Source organism: Myotis myotis, unplaced genomic scaffold, assembly GCF_014108235.1.
Source record: "Myotis myotis isolate mMyoMyo1 unplaced genomic scaffold, mMyoMyo1.p scaffold_m19_p_2, whole genome shotgun sequence".
Taxonomy (NCBI): Eukaryota; Metazoa; Chordata; class Mammalia; order Chiroptera; family Vespertilionidae; genus Myotis; species Myotis myotis.
In genome coordinates, this window is record NW_023416324.1 from 11,697,161 (window position 1) to 11,718,437 (window position 21,277).

A 21,277-nucleotide genomic window follows, 5' to 3' on the forward strand; every position below is an offset into this window, starting at 1 on the left:
GAGCATGAGGAGGGGAAGTAAGTTGATCATTGAGCGCCCACTGTGTCCTCTTGGGAGAGGTACTGTTGCTCCCCTTAAACAAAAGTGGAACCTGCGGCTCAGAGAAGCTAGAAATTCCCAGTGCCACCCAGCGAGTAGATGGTGCCAGGACTAACCTGGGTCGGTCCAATTCAAAGCTGCGTTCTCCCCGTGGAGAAGGGGGCAGGGCGGAGGGGAGCACAGCGCCATGGGGAGGAAGCCACAGCTGGTGGTTGGAGCCTTTGCTTGGCCTCGGAGGTGCCCTGGACCCAGCGGCTCTGATGGGGGTGGAGGGCTGGGGGACAGGCCTTCCCTCCATCTTAGTACCAGTCAGACCTGGGGTAGGTCTGAGCAGGGCTCACGCAAAGCCAGGTCCATCTCGGGGTACAATAGCGATAAATAGAATTTATTTTGTACAACTGTTACCAACATACACACAGCCACGGGGGCTTCCCAGATGGGTGTTGGGGCGGGAAGGCTGGCCTGACGGTGGCGCCTAAAAAGTGTGGACAGACACACACAAGATGTGGACTCACAGCAGCTATGCCTGGCGGCCTCCTCCATGGGAATGGGGGGGTCGCAAAGGCGAGACCTGTAACTCCAGGCCAGCCGAGACCACTCAGCCGGGAGCGCCCAGAACATGGGGGGCAGAGGTGGAGCTGGGTGCCGGCTGAGAGCCAGGTAGGTTCCCTCCGCCAAGGGGGCCGCTTGTCTGTCATGTGGAGGCAGTGGACGGGGCATCGGCAGGTCTGTGGTAGAGCTTGAGGGTCCAGGAGGGGCAACAGGCATTGCCAGCTCCCTGCCCCTCAGCCCACCAGGGGCCTCAGAGCCCCAGGAAGCAGGACAGGGTGATGGGAGGCCCCTGGGAGGCCGGTCCCCCATTCTGGGCAGGTGCATGGAATCGCAGTCTTCGGTGACCTCTGAAGTGATCTTGTCCATTGGTAGCAGAGGTGCCCAGAGACAGCCCAGAGCCGCACAGCAGAACCCAAATTAGAAGCCAGGACTCAGGACGCAGGATTCCCAACCTGGGGCTCCCTCCATCACATCTCACCCCCCGCTGCCTGGAGGCTCTGTATGCACTGAGAGATCTCGGTCCCCCCTCTCATCTTGCCCCCCCTGAGTCGAGAGGGGCACCAAGGTGTGATGGAGGGCCCAGGCCGGGGCGAGCCAGGCCTGGAGTCTTGCTGCAACTGACCACTCCCTGTCCAGCCTGGCCCCCAGCCCGGGGGGTGAGGATGACGCCGGCAGCTTCCCCGCTCCCAGGTCTGGATGGCTCCGCCCTGCAGAGACAGCCCAGATGGTGGGCCCAGGGGAGGGTTGGGGAGACAGGGGGCAGCACACAGGCTGGTGGTGGCCTTGGGGGCAGAGGTCCTATCTGCCTGGATTTGACACAGCATCTTCACCTTGTGTTTCTTCGACCGCATCTGTAGGGTAAAGGGAGATGGAGACACCACGGAGCAGGGAGACAGGCCCGCCCTCGGGGCTCCAGGCTCTGTGTCTTCCCACCCCACTGGGAGCCCCCAGACCCATCCCTCCCAGCAGCTACCAAGTCCCTTTCAGGCTCCCATCAAATCCTCCCAGCAGCTCGTGGGCAGAAGTGAGGAAGCATTTGTTAGCCCCATTGCACAGATAAGGAAATTGAGGCCTAGAGAGGGGCCAATGACCTGCCCAAGTCACTCAGTATCTGAGCGGCAGAGGATTCGAACCCAGACACAAAGCTCTCAGCCGAGAGAGGACAGAGGGACAGGGAGACATTGGCCCACTTCCTCGCCACCCCTCCCCCCCACCTCCCTCCCCATCAAACGAGAGCTGAGGGTTGGGTCTGACCTTCTCTGTCACCTCCGAGGGGAGCCTGGCTAACAGCTCTGCACAGGCAGAGTGGCGGCGAGGCAGGGACAGGACAGCCGGCATGGAGCAGAGGACACAGGCAAGCAGAAGTCACTGGCTGTGCCCAGGCCGGATGAGCCCAACCCCTCCGGCCTAGGGGGACCTCTCGGTCCGGTCCCCATCCCTGACTCCCCCCAGGACTGCACGCACCAGCTGGGACGTGTGCTGCTCAGCCGCTTCCAGCTGGATCTTGATCTCCGGACATGCAGGGTCCCCCGACTTGCCGGCGTCTGGATGGGGTGACCGCGAGGGGCCTGGAGAGGGGGGCAGGAGGGAGCCACCTCACTGGCCACGGGGAGGCACCAGGGAGACGGGTATGGATGGGTGGTCGGCACTGGTTGGTGTTCCCAACCCGCCAAGTCCCTCCCCTAGGGAACCCCACCCTCACTCCCTTCTTTTGTCCCCCATCATGCTCCAAGATTCTTCCAGCAGCCAGCAGCCCTCCAAGCCACCCAATCATCTTAGGCTCAATGATGACCCCTCCATGACATGCCCACCACCTGGGGGATGAGAAGTGGTCTCCATCCTCAGTGCCCAGCCCTGACCCCTCGGCCATACGAATGGCCCTACTTGGCGGGGAAGCTGCTCCAGCCTGGTACCTGGGGAGCTGCCCCCACTCGTGGTGCTGACGCTGTCCTCCAGCCACGTGCTATAGATGAAGGAGTCCCGCTTGTGCGGAGTCCCTGAGGACGACATGCTCTCCTGGGGACGCAGGGAGGAGAGTAAGAGGGGGGTTAGCCCTGGGCCCTGGCACTGGCTTGGCTCCCCTCCCCTCTAGGCCACCTTTGCCTCCCTGCAAAGAGGACAGGGCCCACTGTCTGCTCCAGGGAGGCCACAGGAGGACAGAGTGGGAACAGGCACACACCGCACACGCCCATTCATTCATTCAACCATCATTCACTGACGTTCTCGTGGGCCAAGACACCGAGAGGCATGGGGCCGGGTCCCCGCCCTCAGAGACCGAAGTCTAAGAGGTGAGACAGCTGGGAAGAGACCATGATCATCATCCCAGACCTGGCCCATCAGGCAGGGCGGTCTGCACTGCTCCTTGCTGTACCTGAAGCACCTGGAACAGGACCCGGCAAGGAACAGGGGCCCAGTGCAGGTGTGTTGAATGAAGGGTGACAAACGGGGGCTAAGGGCCAAGCCCAGGGTCTGTGAGGCACAAAGAGGGACTAGAACATCAGGGAAGGCTTCCAAAAGGAGGCGATGTGAGGCTGAGCCTTGAAGTGTGAGCAGGACTCAGCCAGACAAGGAGGGAGGAGGAGGCAGTGGTGTGCTCCAAAGAAAATGGCTCGTGCAAAGGCCCAGAGGTGGAGTAAGCCTCGTATGTTTGGGGGAGGGCTAAGGAGTGCAGAACGGCTAGAGTGGTAAGAGATGAGGCTGAGGAGGGGACGGGGGGGGGGGGTCTTCAAAGGTCTCAGAGATTGGGCTCTGGGTGCAGGAGTGGGCCCCCTTCCCCCATGCTGGGGAGCACGGAAGGTCAGAGTAGGGGAGGATTAGTCTGCATTCTTCCTTCTGGCTGGGTCCCCAGATCGCATCTCAGCCACGCCCAGGCTCATGCTTCGACCAAAGAGCCCCCACTGCAGGCCGCTGTGGAGCACCCCACTCCCTGGGCCTCTCACCAGGCCTGTGTCGTCCCCGTCCACACCCTCCGTCTCCTCCACTACGCTGGCGAAGCTGCTGGCACTGGACGAGGAGCAGGAGAAGTCCTTCAGCACTTCTGCTCTCTGGGCTGCTGTCTCCGCTCTGCCACAGACAGCACCCCATCAGCCAGCACCCACTCAGGGCCCCTCCTGGGCCCAGGCCCCGGTACTCTGCCCTCCGGGCCCAGGGAGACCTGCCTACAGCTCGCCCAGCGCCTTTGTGGTTGCTTTATAGCTCCCCAGGCCTCTGAGCCTCCTCCTGCCGCTGTCCTTCTTAATATGCAGATCTGGTCCTGTCCTCCCCTGCTCAAAACCCTCTCAGGGCTCCCACTGCCCCAGATGAAGTCTCATTTCCTTGACTTGGTGCTCAATAATAACTGTTAATAATATTATCATGTAGTGCACATTTGCTCTGTGCCAGGCACTATTCCACATGTTTTTACCCAAATTGCCCCACTGCTATCACTATTGGACCCATCTTACAGATGAGGAGACACCAAGGCACAGAGAGGGTAGGCACACAGTCCAAAGTCACCCTGCCACAGGTGGGAGAACAGACGGGACCCAGCTTCCAACTCCACAGTCTGCTCTCAGCCCTCCCACAATTTTGTTCCATGCTCAGGCCTTTGTGTTTCCTGATGGGAGTCTCACTCTTCCCCTTAAATCTCCCAAAGCAAATTAATCTTTCAAAAATCAACAAGGGCCCCCTCCTCAGGGAGGCCCTCCCTGATTCCTCCTCGCATGGTAGGGTGACCCTCCCCACTCTGGGTCCGGCACACCTTGTCTCTCACCATCCCTGCCACCCTTTCCTGCTTCTCTGTTCACCTGCCTGACTTTTCATCTGGGCTGAGTCAGAGTCAGCCAACAAGAGCTGAAGGGAGGAGCAGCCTGCTTGCCGGCCTCCCTGCTTCCATTCCCGCCCTTGCCCCAACCCTTCATGTGGGCCTGGCCCCTCAGTCACTCGGCTCAATGCACTGCCCTTCGTCCATCCTTCAAGCATACCTCAGGGCCTTTGCACTGGCTGTGCTTCTTACCTGGAACCCTCTTCCCTCACCCTTTGTCAATGTCTTGCTTGAGCACCCAAGCTGACCCCCACCCCAAGTCATTCTTCATCGCATCCCCTGCTTTGTTTTCCTCTGACCATACCTCCCTGGAAATAGCTTACCAGGTTATGTTACACTGGTTGTCACCAATGTATGCCCAGGCCACCAATGTATTGCAGAGCGGTGGTGGGTGGGTGTCAGAGGAGGACCAAAGAGAGTGCCCAGGCCTCCCCAGCACCCTGGTGTGGCAGTGCCAATGCTCCTGGCATCCCCCGGCCCAGGCGGGGATGGAAAAAATGAGCCCAGCACTCCCAAGCCCCGGCCCGGTGAGCCCTGAGCCCCAACCTACCTGTTCTTGGTCGTTGGCATCTCTGGGGAGCTCTGAGTGGAGGAGTTCTCTGACTTCGGCTCCTGTGAGGCGTGCCCGCTGTCTGGGGTCTTCTGGCCAGCCGGGGGGCTCTCCCTGCGGGGCACACGGGGGCAGTGGGGGGATTCAGCACCAGGCCTGGCATCAGGGTAGAATGAGGCCCAGGTGGTGAGAAGAGGTCATGGGCACCTCCTGCCTCATCCCCACACCCTGTACCCTCAGGGGCCAAACCCAGAGCAGTCCTTGCGGCTAACTGGCCAGGCCTGGGCAGGTACCCGCAGCACCTCCATAAGACAGGACACCCCCGAGTCCTCCTCTCCATGGGAGCAGGTGTCATTGTCCCTTTTGGATCAGGAAGCTGGAGCCCCGAAATGGGAGGGAACCTGCCCAGGATCACAGCTAGAACATGCCAAAGCCAAGACGAACCCAGGATTTGCAGGATTCTGGGCTCTCGCAGCCATGAGGACTATGCCAGCACCATTCCTGAGCCTCAGGGTGCCCACCACCCTGCTTCGCATGCACAGCACCACCCGCCGCGCCAGCCCCATGATGTTGGTTGTGTTCTTATCCTCACTTTTCAGACTGGGACAGTGAGGCCCAGAGAAGTGCAGTGACTTTCCCAAGGTCACACAGCCCCACTGTGGTAAAGATGGGATTCACACCCAAGAACTACCCTCAGCTTCCCAGGAGCTGCCATGCTGTGAATACGGCCTGCTGCCCACCGCCGCCCACACAGATGTACTCGCAGACCCCCACAGACGAGCCCAAAATCCCAGCTCTGCCCCCCACTGGCTGTGTGAGCTGGGCAAGCCCCGAGCCCGCTGACCTACAGCATCCTGGTATGCAAGGTGGGACCCCAAGGAGCCAGCAGAACTGCTGAGCAGATGAAAGCATTTTACGTTAGGCGACGAGCTGGCGTGGTGCCTGGCACACAGCAGGAACTTGAGTGTACAGCTGTCACCAGGGACGGACAGACGGGCAGAGGGTAGGCACTCCCTCCTGCGTGCTCTGCTTTGCCGCTGAATGGGGGTCACAGGAGACAGACCCGTCCCAGCCGCCCCGCTCCACCCACCTTTTCTCCTGCACCTCCTGTATGTTCTCGATGCCGATGGCGCTGCTGCGGCGTGAGCCAAACGGACCTGACTTCTTCCGCGTGGGGCTCTTCCCAGGGACAATCAGTGACTGCGAGGAGAGCCCCCAACTCAGTGCCCACCTGCCCTGGGAGCCCCGGTGCCCCCCACATGCCACCCTGAGCCCTGCTGCTCCAGGCCCTGAAGCAGAGGCAACGAGCAAGAAAGAACAGGAGAAAACGTCCATCTCCAGAGAAAGCCCTCCCACTGCACAGAGAGCGCCCCCCGCCCCCCGAGATCACCCTGCAGGCTGGGTCCCAGGGGGCTGGCAGCCACTCCGCTGGGGTGGGAGAGGCCAAGTCCTCACTATGGCTATCCCCCCACCCAGGGCTTCGTGGGACCTGCAGCCTAAGGTCAATAGGGAGTGGGTATAGCAACCAAGCCCGTACCCCATGCTGGGGGAGGTTCTGGGCCAGCAGTTGGCAGATACCCCCATTTGCACACACACAGAAGCAGGCCCCCGTCTTCTTGGGGAAATCAGGAAGGTGGGACCCAGGGAGGCACGAAGGGCAGGAACCCCCAGACCAGCTCATGGTGTGGAGGGGGAGCCAGGTCAGAGGAGAGGGATGGAACTTCATGCAGAACTGGCGATATTGGGGGACGTGCAGCTGGGCAGAGGGTCTTTGGGTGTCAGATCCTGGCAGGGACTGGACCAGGACCCCAGGGGCCAGGACAGGGCCAGAAGCCTCTGGCCGGGGGCACTGGCTCTGGCACAGGTACTAGGCCCCAAAGCAGGCGCTGGGTGCCATCAGAGCTGCGAGCACTCCGACCTGCATGCCCTTGGACCTGTCCCAGGGGAAGAGGGCAACATCCCCAATATGGCCTTCGTCCTGAGAGCGAGCAGAGAGCAGCGCGTGCAGGCAGCCTCCAGAGCCGCTGGCCCCACGGGCGACAACCTCTTCCACGGTTCCTATGCCTATGGCACTGCCCCGGCGTCCGAATCTACTCGCACTTTTCCCGGGAATAAGCAATGACTGGCAAGCAGCAGAGGAAGGGGCAGAGACAGACAGGCAGAGATGGTCAGAGGGAGAGAGGTGGAGGGAAGGGAAACAGGGAAAAGAGCGAAAGATGGAGAAACAAAGAAGGGAGTGGGACACGGGATTGGGAGACAGAAAGAAAAGGCAGGGGAGGGAAGGAGAGGAGGGAGGGGGGAGAGACAGAGACATGGACAAATGGACGGTTATACAGAGACAGGAACACATAGGAGGAGCCCGTGAGAGGGGCACAGAGTGGAATACAGACAGACAGACAGACAGACACAGATGGGAGGAGACAGACAGAGATGGGAAGGAAGGGGGAGGCAAAAAGGAAAGAGCAAGGGAGAGAGTATGGCAGGAAGGAGGAGGAGAGGGAGTGCCAGAGGACAGGAGACACACAAACATGTAAGAAGTGCAGAGAGGCCAAGGGGAGGAGGAAAGGGGAGAGAACAAGGAGAGAGGAGAGAGCGGCAGGAAGGAAGCAACACGAAGAGAGGGGAGAGTTGTGTAAAAACAAAAACAAAAACAAAAATGGGTCTGGTTACTGCCATGGTGGGTGCTGCTGGCCTGGCCCTGTCTCTGGGGCCCCTCTACAGCCACCCAGGGAGGCGGGCCACTCCAGCAAGGAAATCTGGGTTGGGGGGAGGGTGGGCTTGGTGACTGCTGGGCAGCAGAGGACTTGCTCTCTGGCCAGGCCAGACCATGGGGCAGGAATAGGGGTGGAAGGTCCCTCTCACCACAAGTGACACAGTCTCACGGCACTGAGCACAGGGCTTGGCATGCAGCAGTCAATAAATGAGGGATGGAGGGATGGAGGGGTAAAGAAGGGTGGACGGAGAGGGGGGAGCAGAGCAGTGGGTGCAGTGCCAGGGGTGGCCACGGGGCGGCAGAAAGCAGATAGGCCCACAATTGAATGCCTTGCCCATCCTGTGTGCCCAGCACCCACCCTGAGAATTATTAGTAGCAGAAACCCACAGAGCCTGGCAGACAGTAAGTAATCACACAGTAGGTACTCACTCAGGAGATGCTCACACAGAAGCCCACACAATTCCTGACACACATTAGATAGCCACAGCCACATAGGCCCTGACACACGGGTGCTCACACGGCAGCCTAGGGCCAGGCACACGGAAGGAGGTGCTCACAGAGTAAACGCTCACACAACAGCTCACTTCCTGACACATCAGGCTTAGCACACACGATGTGCTCATTCAGCGGTCCATTCTGACATACAGAGGTTCTCACACACAGTAGGTGCATACAGAGTTTATGCCCACACAGCAGCCCAGGACCTGACACACAGTAGGTGCTCACAGAGTCCATGTCCACACAACAACCCAGGTCGCCACCAGTGTTTCAGGGCCAGGCACACAGCAGGTGCTCACACAGAAACCCAGGTCCTGACACAGAGTGCATGCCCACAGCCTAACACACAGTTGGTGCTCCCAGAAATTCAAGTAGGTGCCCGCACAGCAGCCCAACTCCCAGCACACAATAGACGGTAGGTGTTCAATGAGGAATGTGATATAGAGGCTGCCCCAGCGCTGACCCGAAGTCACACTTGAATAAGGGGCCAGGAGGAGTGGAGGGCCGAGAAGCTGGGAAGGAGACGGAAGGCTCTCGGCACCGCAGTGCCTGGCCTGGGCCCTTGCCCACCATGGAGAGCAGTGGCCAGACGGAGTCCAGAGCCCAGGATGGAGGACCCTGAGGCTGCAGGACCCTGGGGGAGGGGAGAGCTGAAGGCCCCGGGGAGGCACTCACTATTCCAGCGGCCTTGGCCAGGTCAGGGTTGTTGGGTGCGAAGCTCCCGCTGTGGCTGGTGGACACGGTGTTGGGCTTCTTGTTGCTGAGTCCCATGGCATCCATGGACTGGCTGCGGCTCCGAATGACCCGCTGTGAAGGTGGGGTTGGGGTGGAGGAGGCACCGGTTTCTGAAACACCTGCTCCTCAGGGAAACCCAGGCACCTGGTTCCTCCCCACAAATGACCACTCTGAGTGCAAGAAGTCCTTTCCCATGAGGCCACACACAGTCAGGTCCACATGGTGCCAAGGGTAGTTTGGGCCTTGGCTCTGCCGCCAACTCACTGGGTGAACTAGTGCAAACCACTCACCCCCGAGCCTGTGAGCCCCTCGTGTGGATGGGGTGAGTATTAAAGAAAGTACTGGGTCACGGCCACAAGTGTGCACAGAGAGCCCTCCCGAAGCCTTTTTTTAAAAAAAACATATTTTACTGATTTTTTACAGAGAGGAAGGGAGAGAGTTAGAAACATCGATGAGAGAGAAGCATCAATCAGCTGCCTCCTCAACACCCCCTACTGGGGATGTGCCCGCAACCAAGGTACATGCCCTTGACCGGAATCGAACCTGGGACCCTTCAGTCCGCAGGCCGGCGCTCTATCCACTGAGCCAGACCGGTCAGGGCTAGGAAGCCTTCCTAAAGCTTCTGGTCCTCCCTCCCTGCTTCTCTCAGCCAGGGCACCCTGAGTGCTTCCTAGGGGCCAGGCACCCCGCATTGGCCATTGCCCTGTGAGGCAGGCACCACTACACGCCCATTTACACAGGCAGAAGCAGCAGAAGCACGTCTGGAGCCCATATGTCAAACCCAAATCCTTAACTGTGGGCTCGGACCAATCGAGGGCCACCATCCAGCACCCACACGATGTGGGGTCACTGGAGCCCTCCCTCAGAGAAGACACCCACCCCCGTGCTCACCCCACCCAGCCCTGTCTCCAGTGGGCAGAGGCAGGCCTCTCCTTGGGCCCCTTTCTCAAAGACAGTCTGTTCCCTTCAGTCCAGGGCAGGCCTGGGCAGCTGGGCTAAGCCCCTTAAACGAGCCCAGGGCTCCAGCTTCGTGGTCTGGGATGAGGTGGGCCCGACCGGCCTGGCTGGGCACTAGGAGGATGGGCATCCTCCTCCTGTGGGTGGAGGAGACAATGGCAAGGAAGCCACCCCCTGAGCTTCCCCTGGCTATTCTGGCGCTATGAGAGGAGGAAAGGAACTCCCTCTGCCTCTCACTTTGGACAACAGTTGCTGAGGCAGATGGACAGAATTCTGCATTTTGCTCATTAACTTTTATCGTACTGATCTAACTGTTCTACAAATCATTGTCAGCAACTGTGTACGTTGTCATTACCCTACCAGACAAGAAACGGAGGCTCCGGGAATGATCAAGCTGGCGAGTGACAGAGCTGGGGTTTGAACCGGGGAGTCTGTGCTCTTCACACTAAACTAAACCAGAGAGCCAGGCGGGTCACACACGCTGAGGGTCACGGCAGGTCCCTCTCCGATGGCCACTTGGTTCACACGCCCCTCCAGGACCTGTTTCTTTACTTCCATCAGGACAGGGCCTCCTCCTCTTTTCACCTGCTGACCCGGCAGCCACCACATTGGCATCCGAGACACCCTATTGCCACCCAGACACTCCAACTGCACCCCAACCCTCAGGGAGCCTGGCCTCCAACCAGTAACTCCTCCCTGGGCAGCGCCCACTTTACAGTTCCAACTGCAAGTTCCACCCTGTCACAGAACACACTAAGTCCACCCTCAAGCCCAAGCGAACCACTCCCCCACCCACCTGCACCCCCACGGTGAGCGTGCCTCTAGCCACGCCCCCACCCACCTGCACCCCCACGGTGAGCGTGCCTCTAGCCACATGCCCACCCAACGGCACCGCTCCGGTGAGGTGAGCCTCCCTCTAGCCACACCCCCACAGGTGTCCATACCCCCAGAACCACGCCCCCACCCAGCTCCGCCCCCACGGTGAGCCCGCCTCTAGCCACACCCCCACACGTGTCCATACCCCCCACGTCCCCACCCAACTCCACCTCCACGGTGAGCGCGCCTCTAGCCACACCCCCACACGTGTCCATACCCCCCACGTCCCCACCACCTCCATTGAGCCCGCCTCTACACTGACCACGCCCCCACCAACTCCGCCCCCAAGATGAGCCCGCCTCTAGCCAGGCCCCCACACGTGTCCATACCCCGAACCACGCCCCACTCAGGTCCCTGGCCCTCGGAGCCCAGGTAGACCCGGCCCTTCACCTTGAAAGACTCGAAGAAGCCGCCGCCCCCGCCTCCGTTCTCCAGCTTGTCGTCGTCGCCGCCCAGGCCCATCATGGACTGGCTGTGCACGTGCAGGTCCTCGTACAGCGTCTCCAGGAGGGCCACGCGCGTCCGCTCCTGGGGGCCGGGCCCGCGTCAGGGGGGACCCAGCGATCAGCCCCTGGTCCCACCACTCGAGTCCCGGCTGCCTTCTCGGACAGAATGGGGAGTGGGCCTGCGCCCCCGCAAGCCTACGCCCGGCCTCCCAGGCCCCAAGATCCGGCCTCCTGTCCCCGCCCCCAAGGAGCCTGCCCACCTCGGAGCCCCGCCCGGGCATTCCTCGCGCATCCCCAGGAATGCCCTGCATCCTCTCTCCCCTGACCAGCTGTGCACAGCCCGAAGTCCTGCTCCCCCTGGCAGCCCTCCCCAAGCCCGCGATCTGAACAGGCTTTGCCCTCCGGGGGCCAGCTCTGAAATTCCAAGCTGGAGCCCATCCTCACCTCCAGTTTGGCAAACTTCTCTGCCTTGTAGCAGGCATATTCCGCATTGATCAGTTTTGTCAGCAAAAATTCCTGGAACTCGGGCCCCTGGGAGCCCCCGTGTGGAGAAAGGAAAGAGGGAGGGGGGGTCAGGCGAACAGAGACAGGAGCTGAGCCCTCTGTCCCGGGCTGGAGTCCCCTGAGCCCCAACTGCTGGAGCCCAGAAGTCGCCCTCTTCACCCCAGGGGACCTCCTTGGGCTCAGCTCCCCAACCCAGGCACCTGTGAGGGCCCCTGTGCCCTTCATGGCTGCCCACCCCTCAGGAGAGCAAACCCACAGAAGTCAGGGGCTAGGTCGGGGTCCCCGACTGCCTCAGCCTGTGGGGGACTGAAGCCAAGGCTCTAAGTGTGGCTTCTGGGAGGAGAGAGACCTGTGCCCCCTCCCCAGACATTTTAGACGAAAGAAGACTCATTGTCAAAAAGAACAGAAATGAGGAAGGGCCACAGAGTCTGCTACGAAACATGTAAAAAATGTAAAACAGTGACATAGTTTGTCCTGTGCCTTTGTAAATAAAGGTCAGTGTTTATCAAGATAAACAGAAAAGCCAGGCCCCGGGTGCACAGCTAGGGGAACCCAGCTGCCCTGGCACACAGTGGGGCTTCGGGACCTAGTATGGCAGAATGTGGGTCCCCATCTCAGCCCCCACCAATTGGGTCCTGCCCATGACAGGGCTGGGCAGCCTCTCACCTTCCTGAACACAGCAGGGTCCGGGAGCGGGGGCCCAAAGAAGGGCACGTCATCTCTGGCCGTGACAGAGACCTGGAAGGGAGGGCACCAGTCCCTGTGGGTCCCCACACCCGCCAGAAACCCTTAATTCACCACCCTATCCCGTCCCATGCTGGGCACAGGGCCTGCTCCTTGGTGGGGGATGTTCACTGGCTGCTGATAGAGTGACTGAACCCCAGGATCTCAGCTCCTCCATCCTGGGCCCTGAATTTGAGTGGTGGGAAGGGGTCTCAGGAGTCGTCGGGGATGATGAAGGGGGAGGAGGCTCACCGGCCTCTTTGAGAGGGGAGCTTTGGGGAGCAGAGAGGGCAGGATGGGAAGCCTCCATCATTGGAGCAAGAGGGGGACTTAGAGCCCTCAGGACAGTCCCCCTGTTTACAGGTGGGAAAACTGAGGCCTCATCCTGGGAGGCTCTGAGATCACCCACCTTATAGAGGGGGCCGCCGGGCCCCCCGCCCTCGGCCTGCACCACCACATAGGCGTGCAGGAAGTTGGACGCAATCATGTCAGGCACAAAGGGCGTGTTCTCATCCTGGAAGACCACAGCGACGATGTCATTCCCGATGTGCCGCTTTCGCTGCAACTGAGCACAGGGCCACGGCCTTCACAACCTGGCCAGGGGGGGCCACTGGGCGGGGTGGAGGGGGGCAGGGGGGCGCAGGGGTTTGGGAGAGCTCTGGGGTAGGCAGGGGACACATCTAAGGATTCGCTTCTCTCTCCAAAAATGTGGTGAGGAACTTGTCTTCAAATTATGTTCGTTTTCTTGGAATCCTGTGACAGATGAGGCAACTGAGGCCAAGAGAGACATGACTTGCAAGGCCCTACAGTGAGTTGGGGGACTCGAACCCAGGGCTCCTGGTCCCTAGGCCCTACCTCTCAGCCCTTCTTCTAAATACCCCTAACATGGCCCCTCCTGAACAAACAAGTTCCACCCGGTATAAATTCATGTGGCTAAAATGAACAGAAAATCTTCTTAAAAGAAAATAAAATGACAGTAAAAGTAAAAAATAAATATTTTCTTTTTTTCTCACATTTCCGTTTTCTCCCCCTGGCGTGGGGGTGGAGTGGGCTAAGGTAGAGACCCGCAGGCAGCTTAGGGCAAAGTGACAAATTTCTCAGTTCAGCTCCTGGAACACGCTCTACCCTTCCTCATAGCCAGACCTTTACAGAAGCAGTTCTCTCCACCTGGAACCCCCCCTCACTTCTCCCAGCTGCCTCACAGCCTAAAAGGCACTTTATCTTGAAAGCTTTTCCTAACTCTCACCTCTGCCAAGTCTAAGTACCCCCACATGACCCCACAATGCCCTTCACTCCCAGTAAAAATACTCATATTGGTTGAGCTTTTGCTCTCCCAGATACTCTTCTAGCCACTGTATGTGTATCCTTCCTTTACACTCACCTATGAGGTAGGTGCCATTATGATCCTATTTCACAGATGTGGAAACTGAGGCTTTCACAACTTTGTTCCAGGTGGCTCCCTGCCACCTGCCCCAAGTAGAGCCCAGAAGGAGGGGGGACTGGATCACCTCCATCTTCCACATCCCAGGGCCCACCGAGCCGGTGTGGTGGACACTGACTGGACAGGTAGTGGGGGACAGGAGGACAGGTGGGAAGCAGGTGAGTGGGTGCCCAGGCTACCTGCTGGGCGTCCCCTTCTGTGTAGGGCAGCTTGGTGGACACGTGAAACATGATCTCCTTGTTGCGGAAGTTGCAGTACACAGACTCGGTCCCCGTCTGCCCGTGGGTCACGTCCAGGCCTCCGCGGAACCTGCCCCCGGCCCCCCAGGCCACGGCTCAGTCTCCAGCCCCAGCCAGGCCTCCTTGGGGCCAGGACGGGGGCTCCCTCCCTGCCCAAGATTACAGCCTGTTTATCCCTCCCTAATGCTCACCCCTTAAAGTCCTGCAGTTTGACCTTCTGGCCAAGAAATTCGAGGAACTCCACAAAGGCAGGGCTCTCCTCATTGGTACTGAAGAGCTCCTCCTCGGAGGTCTGGGGACACAGAGGGCAGAGGTCATGGAGCTGCAGCACCTGGGCCGCCCTCCCCGCCACCCCAGAGAAGCCTGGAAGGAGGACCTCTGGCAGCCACGGGAAACTGAGTCCCTGGGGAGGTGCTCTCCCCGGCAAAGGTCTGAGGTCCCAGGTACACGGCCAGGTGGGTGGGGGAGCAGGGAGGAGGAGGAGGTGAGCACACCTGCCCAAGCTTCTGATAAATGACTCCAAACTTGAAGTTGTTGCTGATGACGTGTTCATCAAAGGTGACGATGAGCCGGGAGGCCTGGGGGGAGAGGACAAGGGGTGAACAGACTGCGTTTCCAGGTTGTCATTTACTGCTCTTACTATGTGCCAAGCACTGTGGCCGATATGCATCGTCTCATTTAATCCTCAGAACAAATGCATGAGGCAGACATTCCTGCCGCTCCCATTTTACAGATGAGAAACCAAGGCTCAGAGCTTGTCTCAGGCCAACACCTTGCAAGGCAGAGCTGGGACTTGAACTCCGGTCTGTTGGACTCCAGAGCTCAAGCTCATTGCTGAGTTTTGTCTATAAACCCTCACCCCAACTCCATGCTACAACACCCAGCTCCCTCCTTGCTCCTCTGTAAACCCATCTCATCAGTCTACAACAGGCCAAGGCCCACCAACTTGCTGTGGGACCTCGAGCCAGTTCCCTCCTCACTTTGGGCCTCGGTTTCCCCTCCTGTAACTGAGATGGAATCTAATTTCCGAGGCCCCTTCCTTTAGGGACGTTTCCTGGACCACATGACCCCTCAGGCACCGCATCTTGCTCTAGAATTCCGTCAGAGCCACAGGGCCCACATGTCTTTCAGGCCCACCTCTTTCAGGAAGCCCCCTGGCTCGCTAAAGAGAGAAGTCCCTACCCTTTTCCCACATTGTTACCACGCCCGGAAGTGCAGCTGCTGTCTAGGCAGCATTGATGAAGGTGCCTGTGTTATTCTCTCACCAGGTCCCTCTGGGGTCGGAAGGCAAGGCCAGTGAAGTCCCCTGGCTTGGGAACACCAGTTGCCCTTGCGAGGGTCCCCAAATTACACTGAGAGTTTCCAGAGGTAAGGCACGCCCCTCCCCACCCCCACCCTCCACAATCCTGGCTGCCAACACTAGGTTTAAATGCAGACCTTTATTATCTGCTGTGCACCCCTGGGTAAGACACAGAACCTTTCTGGGCTCCAGTTCCTCTTCTATAAACTGTGGACTTCGCAGGGTTATTGTGAGGATTAGATGAGAAGCTTAAGAAAAATACCCTGCACACTGCAGGTGCCCATAAGTGCTCAGTGCCCTGCTCACCCACCCACTTCAGTGAGCAGGGCCCAGGGCCCGCCATACCTTGGGGTAGAGCACAGGATAGAATCGATCCACATTCACATCTTCGCACACCAGCTGCAGGAGGAGATATGGGGGTGCCTGGAGGTGGGGACAGGAAGGGGGGGCCCTCTGGGCCTCCCAGGCCAAGTCGGGAGGGAGCGGGGGAGGCACGGTGCAGAAAGGAGAGGGAACCACCAAGGTGGAAGCAGTACTGTGGGCTCACTGCTGCTCAGAATGGGGTGTGGAGAACTGGGGTCTCCCGTTTCTGAACGTGCTCTAAAAGAGTGCCGAAACACACAGGCAGGGGACAGGGCCCAGCACATGGACATCACGGGACATGTGAGAGGCAGGACCTCAGAGATGGGGCCACAGCACACAGGGCTAGGACCTGGAGCTGAAGATGAGAGCATGCTAAGCCCTCACACTGTGTGCCCCGCCCGCCCCCAGAGGTGTGCAAAGGGGGCCCCGCATGAAGGAGCAGAGGCCTCACCTTTGCCATCTGGACCACGTTGGGGAACTCGGTGAGGCAGGAGATGGGGATGACATCGTGGTATGTCCGGCACTTGGTCCTGGGAGGAGAAAGCCCGCGGTGCAAGGCTAGGCAGCGGGAAGGGAGGTGGGAGCCCCTCCACACTAACATGCTGTGCAACCTCAGGCCGATCCTTGGCCCTCTCTGGGCCTCCGTTAGAAGAGTGGGTAAAATGAGACGAATTCTCAGATTATAAGACCTCAGTCCTCCCTGCTGTCGCAGGGCCCCTCACCCCACCCTCACCTGAGCAGCAGCCGCAGGTGCTCCTGGTCCCCGATGACATCATATTTGAGTGAGAAGACAAGGTGGCCCAGGGCAGCGTCCAGGGAGTAGTAATTGAAATGCTCCTGTGGGGGCGGCAGAGGCCAGGGGAGTGGGTGAGGCGGAGCGTGGGGTTTCTGGGAACCAAACCGGAAAGCCAGCTCACTCCTAGACAGGGTCCTTCACCCAGCAGCAGGTGTCCGGCTAACAGCAGGCTCTGCACCGGACAGACCTGCCCTCAAGTCCCACTTGGCCACCTGCCAGCTGGGGAGCCTGAGAAGGTCACCTCACCTTCTGTGCCTCAGTGTCCTAGTCTGGGAACCAGAAGGGAGGCCTCCTACCTGTGGGGTGGTGGCAGGGACTGAGAGGGATAGAGTGCCTGGCACAGAGTAGGTGTCCAATGGACATTTACAGAAACCCCGGCTCTCTGGGTTCTCACCAGTTTCAGGACCCCATCTGGTATCTCCAAATCTGTGTCCCAGCCCTGCCTTTCTTAGCACTGAGCACACAGTAGGGGCTCAATTAAAATATGTTGACTGACTGATTGCTCAACCTGTGGCCCCTGGAGCCAGGGCCCGTGGGAAACAGGAAGTGAAACATCTCATGAACACACTGGGCGGCTGACCGGGCAGGTTCCCGCCCTCCTGCCTCGTCGGAAGAAGCTGCAGGTGGGAAGGAATGGGAGAAATATCCCAGAGGCCACAAGGGGAAGCTGCTGCAGGGACAGTTCCCCCAGAGAGGAGCCCCGGGCTGGTACCTCCAGAGGGGGAAGTCCCAAAGCCGAGGGCCAGAAGTGCTGGGAGATTACACCCCAGCCTAGCCTGGGCTCCCCCTGCCAGCCCCGACTCTGGGAGTGTGCAGGCTCCCCAGCCACACCCACCCCAGGAGTCATCCTGGAAGTCAGTCCTGTTTAAACATGAACACCTGTGCTCAGAGGGCAGGCAGAGAAGGAGGCAGGGGCCGGGGATGTGCTCAGGGAGAGTCCGGGGCAGAGTCCCCCTCAGCCCTGCCTGGGCACAGAGTGATGGAAAACCCCAAGTGCTTGGCACCATCTGCAGAGAGGGAGTGGCAGGCACTTGGCAAGGAGGGCTGCACCAAGTCCTCACGGTGGGGAGTTTCCCCAGACCCCGTACCTGAGCCCAAGGAGCCCAAGGCGCGCAGTGGGAAAGTAGGCTCAGGGTCCCAGAAAGTCAGTCTCCCAAGTCATCCTGACCTCCGCCTCGGCCAGAACAGGCCCCAGTGCTTCCCCAGTCACCCCACCTGGAGGCAGGAGGTGGCCCTGGCTCTCTACCAGCCCCCGGGGTCCCCTCCACTCTGTGTTGCGAACCCAACTCTGGTCATCATGCCCAACTTGTACCTCCCCAGATCCTTCTGTGCTCGAGGCACTTGCTCTGTCACTTGTCCTTTCTTGGCAGACTTTTCTGAGTGCCAACGATGTGCTAGGCCCACCCAGTCCCCCAGACCCCACCAGCTGCCAGGCCCAGCTAAGAGCCTCCGGACAGTGGGTGGCAGGATGCAGGTCTCTCAGCTGGAGGCAGAATCCCATGCCCTGTACTGGCTTTGTCCCAGGCAATGGCTCCTGAACCAGGACCAGGCCAATGCCTTGGGCCCAGACTGAGGTCACACAGCTCCTAACTCCCCAAGGAGTCACCCCTCCTCCCAACACACACGTGTGCACACGCACACACATGCCTAGCAACATGGCCCTTCCCAAAGCATGTCCTTTTAAAAATATGACATATAACTATAAATTTAAGATTTATAACATGTTACTTTGACACATTCATGTACTGTAGTATGATTGTCGTTGTAGCAGTATTTATCGCATTACATAATTATAGTTCAATATTGTTGTCTGTTCCCATAGCGTGTCTTGATGGAAGGTCAGCCAGAGCTAACTCAATTCTTAGCAGTTTCCTCTTCTGAAAGACTAGGCAATCCTGATCTCACAGCGTAATTAAGATGTGATAATCACAGCTAACATTTATCACGCACTTACCATGTGTCAGGCATGGTTTTCTAGGCTTCAATGTACTTTTATTACCTCGTTTTTATAGACAAGGAAACAGGCTCAGGAAGGTTAAATAACTTGCCTGAGGTCACACCATTAATAAACAGAAGAGCCCCGATTCCCACCCAGGCCTCGAGATCCTGGAGCCACGCTACAACCTGTCGCCTCAGAGAAAACCGACCTAGAGACAGCACCTGGGGTGGAACTGGGCACATACAGGGTCCCAGCGTGGGACCCCCCTCCAGCTCCCACCAACTTGCCCAATCACTCTGGCCTGGAACCCCGCTCGGTGACACTCTGACAAGTTGGGACCAGGCAGGGTCCCTGCTCGGGGGCTGGTGATGGGGTGAGGGTTGCATCAATCCAGGTCACGCCATGGCATTACTGTGTCTTCCCACCCCATACCTCAAGCCACCTGAGGGCAGGGCCTGGGGAGATTTTGTCTGCTGCTCCACACCTGGTGCCGTGAACAGGGCCACGCACACTCTGTGCTGGACGCCATTCTAAACTCTACCAGCACCCTGCCATAAAGCCTTGCCAACCTTCTGCGGTGGGTACCACCATCACCTCCGTGTCCGCAGCTGAGGAAACAGGCACAGGGAGTAAGTCACTGGCCTGATGTCCCGTGCAGCAAGTGGCACAGCCAGGACGCAGACCCTGGTAGCATCTCTGCTGTGGACTGTCACGCCGTCAGACTGCTTCTCGCGATCAATGTTTGTTGAATGAATGAGTGCATCCACTACGCATGCTCCCCGAGACTCCGGCTCTGGGACTGTCACCCAGCCCCAGCCCGAGGGTTCTCTTCCTCCCAGACCGAGACCCCGAGACCTGCTGGAAGGGGGGCCGAGAATCCACCCTCTCACAGCACCCACCTTGCCGAGAAAGTGCTTCCGGTAGATGCGGGCTGTGGGGTTGCACTCCAGCTTCACCTTGGTCGTGGGTGACTGCAGCGGCTCTGTCTCCGGGATGCTGGTGATTTCGTGGTTGGTGCCTTCAATCCAGTAGCCCCCAAACTGGGGCAGCAGGATGAGGGGGAAGGGCCCTTCTCGCCCCAGGACCTGAAGGGGGACTCGGTTGAGAGCCACCCACACTACACCCCACCAGGGACCACAGGACAACTCCCCAGCTCAGACCTCGGGACAACCCAGACACTACACAGGTCCCAGACCACATGGAGCCTCCCCCCACGTCCTGTTCTCAAAGATGGGGGTGGGGACGGAGAGCCAGGAGCAGGACCTTGGCAGAGAGGCTGAAATGTGTTGCTCAGAGGCCTTGGGTTCAAATGCACTCTGAAGGCTTTGGCCTGTAAACCGAGTCTCTAACTCAGCCGTGGGCAAACTACGGCCCGCGGGCCGGATCCGGCCCGTTTGAAATGAATAAAACTAAAAAAAAAAAAAGACTGTACCCTTTTATGTAATGATGTTTACTTTGAATTTATATTAGTTCACACAAACACTCCATCCATGCTTTTGTTCCGGCCCTCCGGTCCAGTTTAAGAACCCATTGTGGCCCTCGAGTCAAAAAGTTTGCCCACCCCTGCTCTAACTGGTTAGACTCCTGACAGGGCGGAGAACGGGGCACCCCAACTCCCTGGGTGAGTGCCTTCCAGCTTGGGGCGAGGATGGGCTCGGGGGGCTCCAGTGGGTTACCTCGTGGACACTTGGGTAGGGAATGTAGTCCTCCTCCGTCTGCAAAACACAATCAGGGCCGAGGCCCAGCGGGGATGGGTCCGTGCCCTTCCCCCCCAGCCTCCCCAGAATGCTCCTTGTTTGGCCAGTACCAGGCTGGGAGCATCTCCCCATCTCGCAGGTGGGGCAGGGCTTGCTTTGGGGTGACCCCACGAGGCTGAGGCTGAAGCAGGCTTAGCTCACTGAGTACTGGCAGCCTCTTCTGGGCCTGATCCTGCCTGGGGAGGAGGAGGCTCGCTGCCCACCCCCGCACCACCACTCCCCCTCCCCCACTCCCGCCTGAAGGAGCCTCCAGACCAGTGGTTTTCGGTGCATCAGAACAGCCTGGGGGCTCATTAAACACAGGTGGCTATGAGCCACCCCAGAGTTTCTGATGCCCTAGGTCTGGGGGGCCCAAGAATTCACATTCTCACAGCTCCCAGGTGGTGTTGATGGGGCTGGTCTGAGGACCACGCTTGCTTTGAAAACCCCTGCCCTGGACAAAGATCAGGCTTATGCCCATGAACCCCCTTTAATTCTCCCCCCTGAAGCGCTAAGCCTACTCCCCCAGGCCCAGCTGCCAGTCTTCTTAGATGGTTGGGGTCCCAAATCACCAACCAGAGAACCACATGCCTACCTGGAGAGGCTATATGCAGTCCCCCCACCCCCCAAGGAAAATGTGAGACCAAACAACAGCCTCCCTCTCCCCATACCCCCTCCCCCTCAGCCTTTCAGGTAGGAGCTACAGGGAGCAGGAGTTTGAGTCTGGGTTTGAGTCTTTCTACAACTGCTTATCATAACTGGCTTCCAGGAAAACCGTTTACGTAGGCCATCTTGTGAGGGATGGGGCTTCGACGCTGGGCGGGGAGGCCTGGAGAGGCCTGGAGAGGCAGGGTGAGGTCGCAGTGCTGAAGGCTGGTGGGGAGGAGCTGGACTGAAGGTCCCAGACCTATAGCAAGGGAGGGGTGCTCCACACATCTCAGAACTCCTAGAGGGCCAGACCGGACGGAGCTGGGTACCCCAGCACCCAGCCCCTACGACAGCCGTGGGCAAACTACGGCCCGCGGGCCGGATCCGGCCCGTTTGAAATGAATAAAACTATTGAAAAAA

The 21,277-nt window shown here is 59.2% G+C and overlaps 1 protein-coding gene across 17 annotated transcripts in view; it reads right to left on the reverse strand.

The window, feature by feature from the left end:
- Positions 1 to 403: 403 nt before the first annotated feature.
- Positions 404 to 21,277, reverse strand: part of LOC118676438 (RAP1 GTPase activating protein) — a 64,892-nt gene continuing 44,018 nt past the window's right edge. For 9 of the 17 annotated variants that reach the window (XM_036350372.1, XM_036350370.1, XM_036350363.1 and 6 more), the window contains 20 exons: positions 20,150 to 20,188; positions 19,373 to 19,558; positions 16,472 to 16,575; positions 16,190 to 16,268; positions 15,721 to 15,798; positions 14,570 to 14,653; positions 14,267 to 14,367; positions 14,016 to 14,145; positions 12,805 to 12,960; positions 12,339 to 12,410; positions 11,613 to 11,699; positions 11,113 to 11,250; positions 8,830 to 8,961; positions 6,988 to 7,065; positions 6,034 to 6,143; positions 4,944 to 5,057; positions 3,531 to 3,654; positions 2,505 to 2,607; positions 2,056 to 2,159; positions 404 to 1,442 (listed from right to left, as the gene is read on the reverse strand). In XM_036350372.1, coding sequence (XP_036206265.1) covers positions 1,059 to 1,442; positions 2,056 to 2,159; positions 2,505 to 2,607; positions 3,531 to 3,654; positions 4,944 to 5,057; positions 6,034 to 6,143; positions 6,988 to 7,065; positions 8,830 to 8,961; positions 11,113 to 11,250; positions 11,613 to 11,699; positions 12,339 to 12,410; positions 12,805 to 12,960; positions 14,016 to 14,145; positions 14,267 to 14,367; positions 14,570 to 14,653; positions 15,721 to 15,798; positions 16,190 to 16,268; positions 16,472 to 16,575; positions 19,373 to 19,558; positions 20,150 to 20,188 — 2,403 coding nt within the window. In that variant the 3' untranslated portion in view covers positions 404 to 1,058. Of the gene's footprint in view, positions 1,443 to 1,845; positions 1,884 to 2,055; positions 2,191 to 2,504; positions 2,608 to 3,530; positions 3,655 to 4,943; positions 5,058 to 6,033; positions 6,144 to 6,987; positions 7,066 to 8,829; positions 8,962 to 11,112; positions 11,251 to 11,612; positions 11,700 to 12,338; positions 12,411 to 12,804; positions 12,961 to 14,015; positions 14,146 to 14,266; positions 14,368 to 14,569; positions 14,654 to 15,720; positions 15,799 to 16,189; positions 16,269 to 16,471; positions 16,576 to 19,372; positions 19,559 to 20,149; positions 20,189 to 21,277 lie in introns of all 17 variants that reach the window. The other 8 variants (XR_004974109.1, XM_036350375.1, XM_036350364.1 and 5 more) reach the window with 8 other exon arrangements.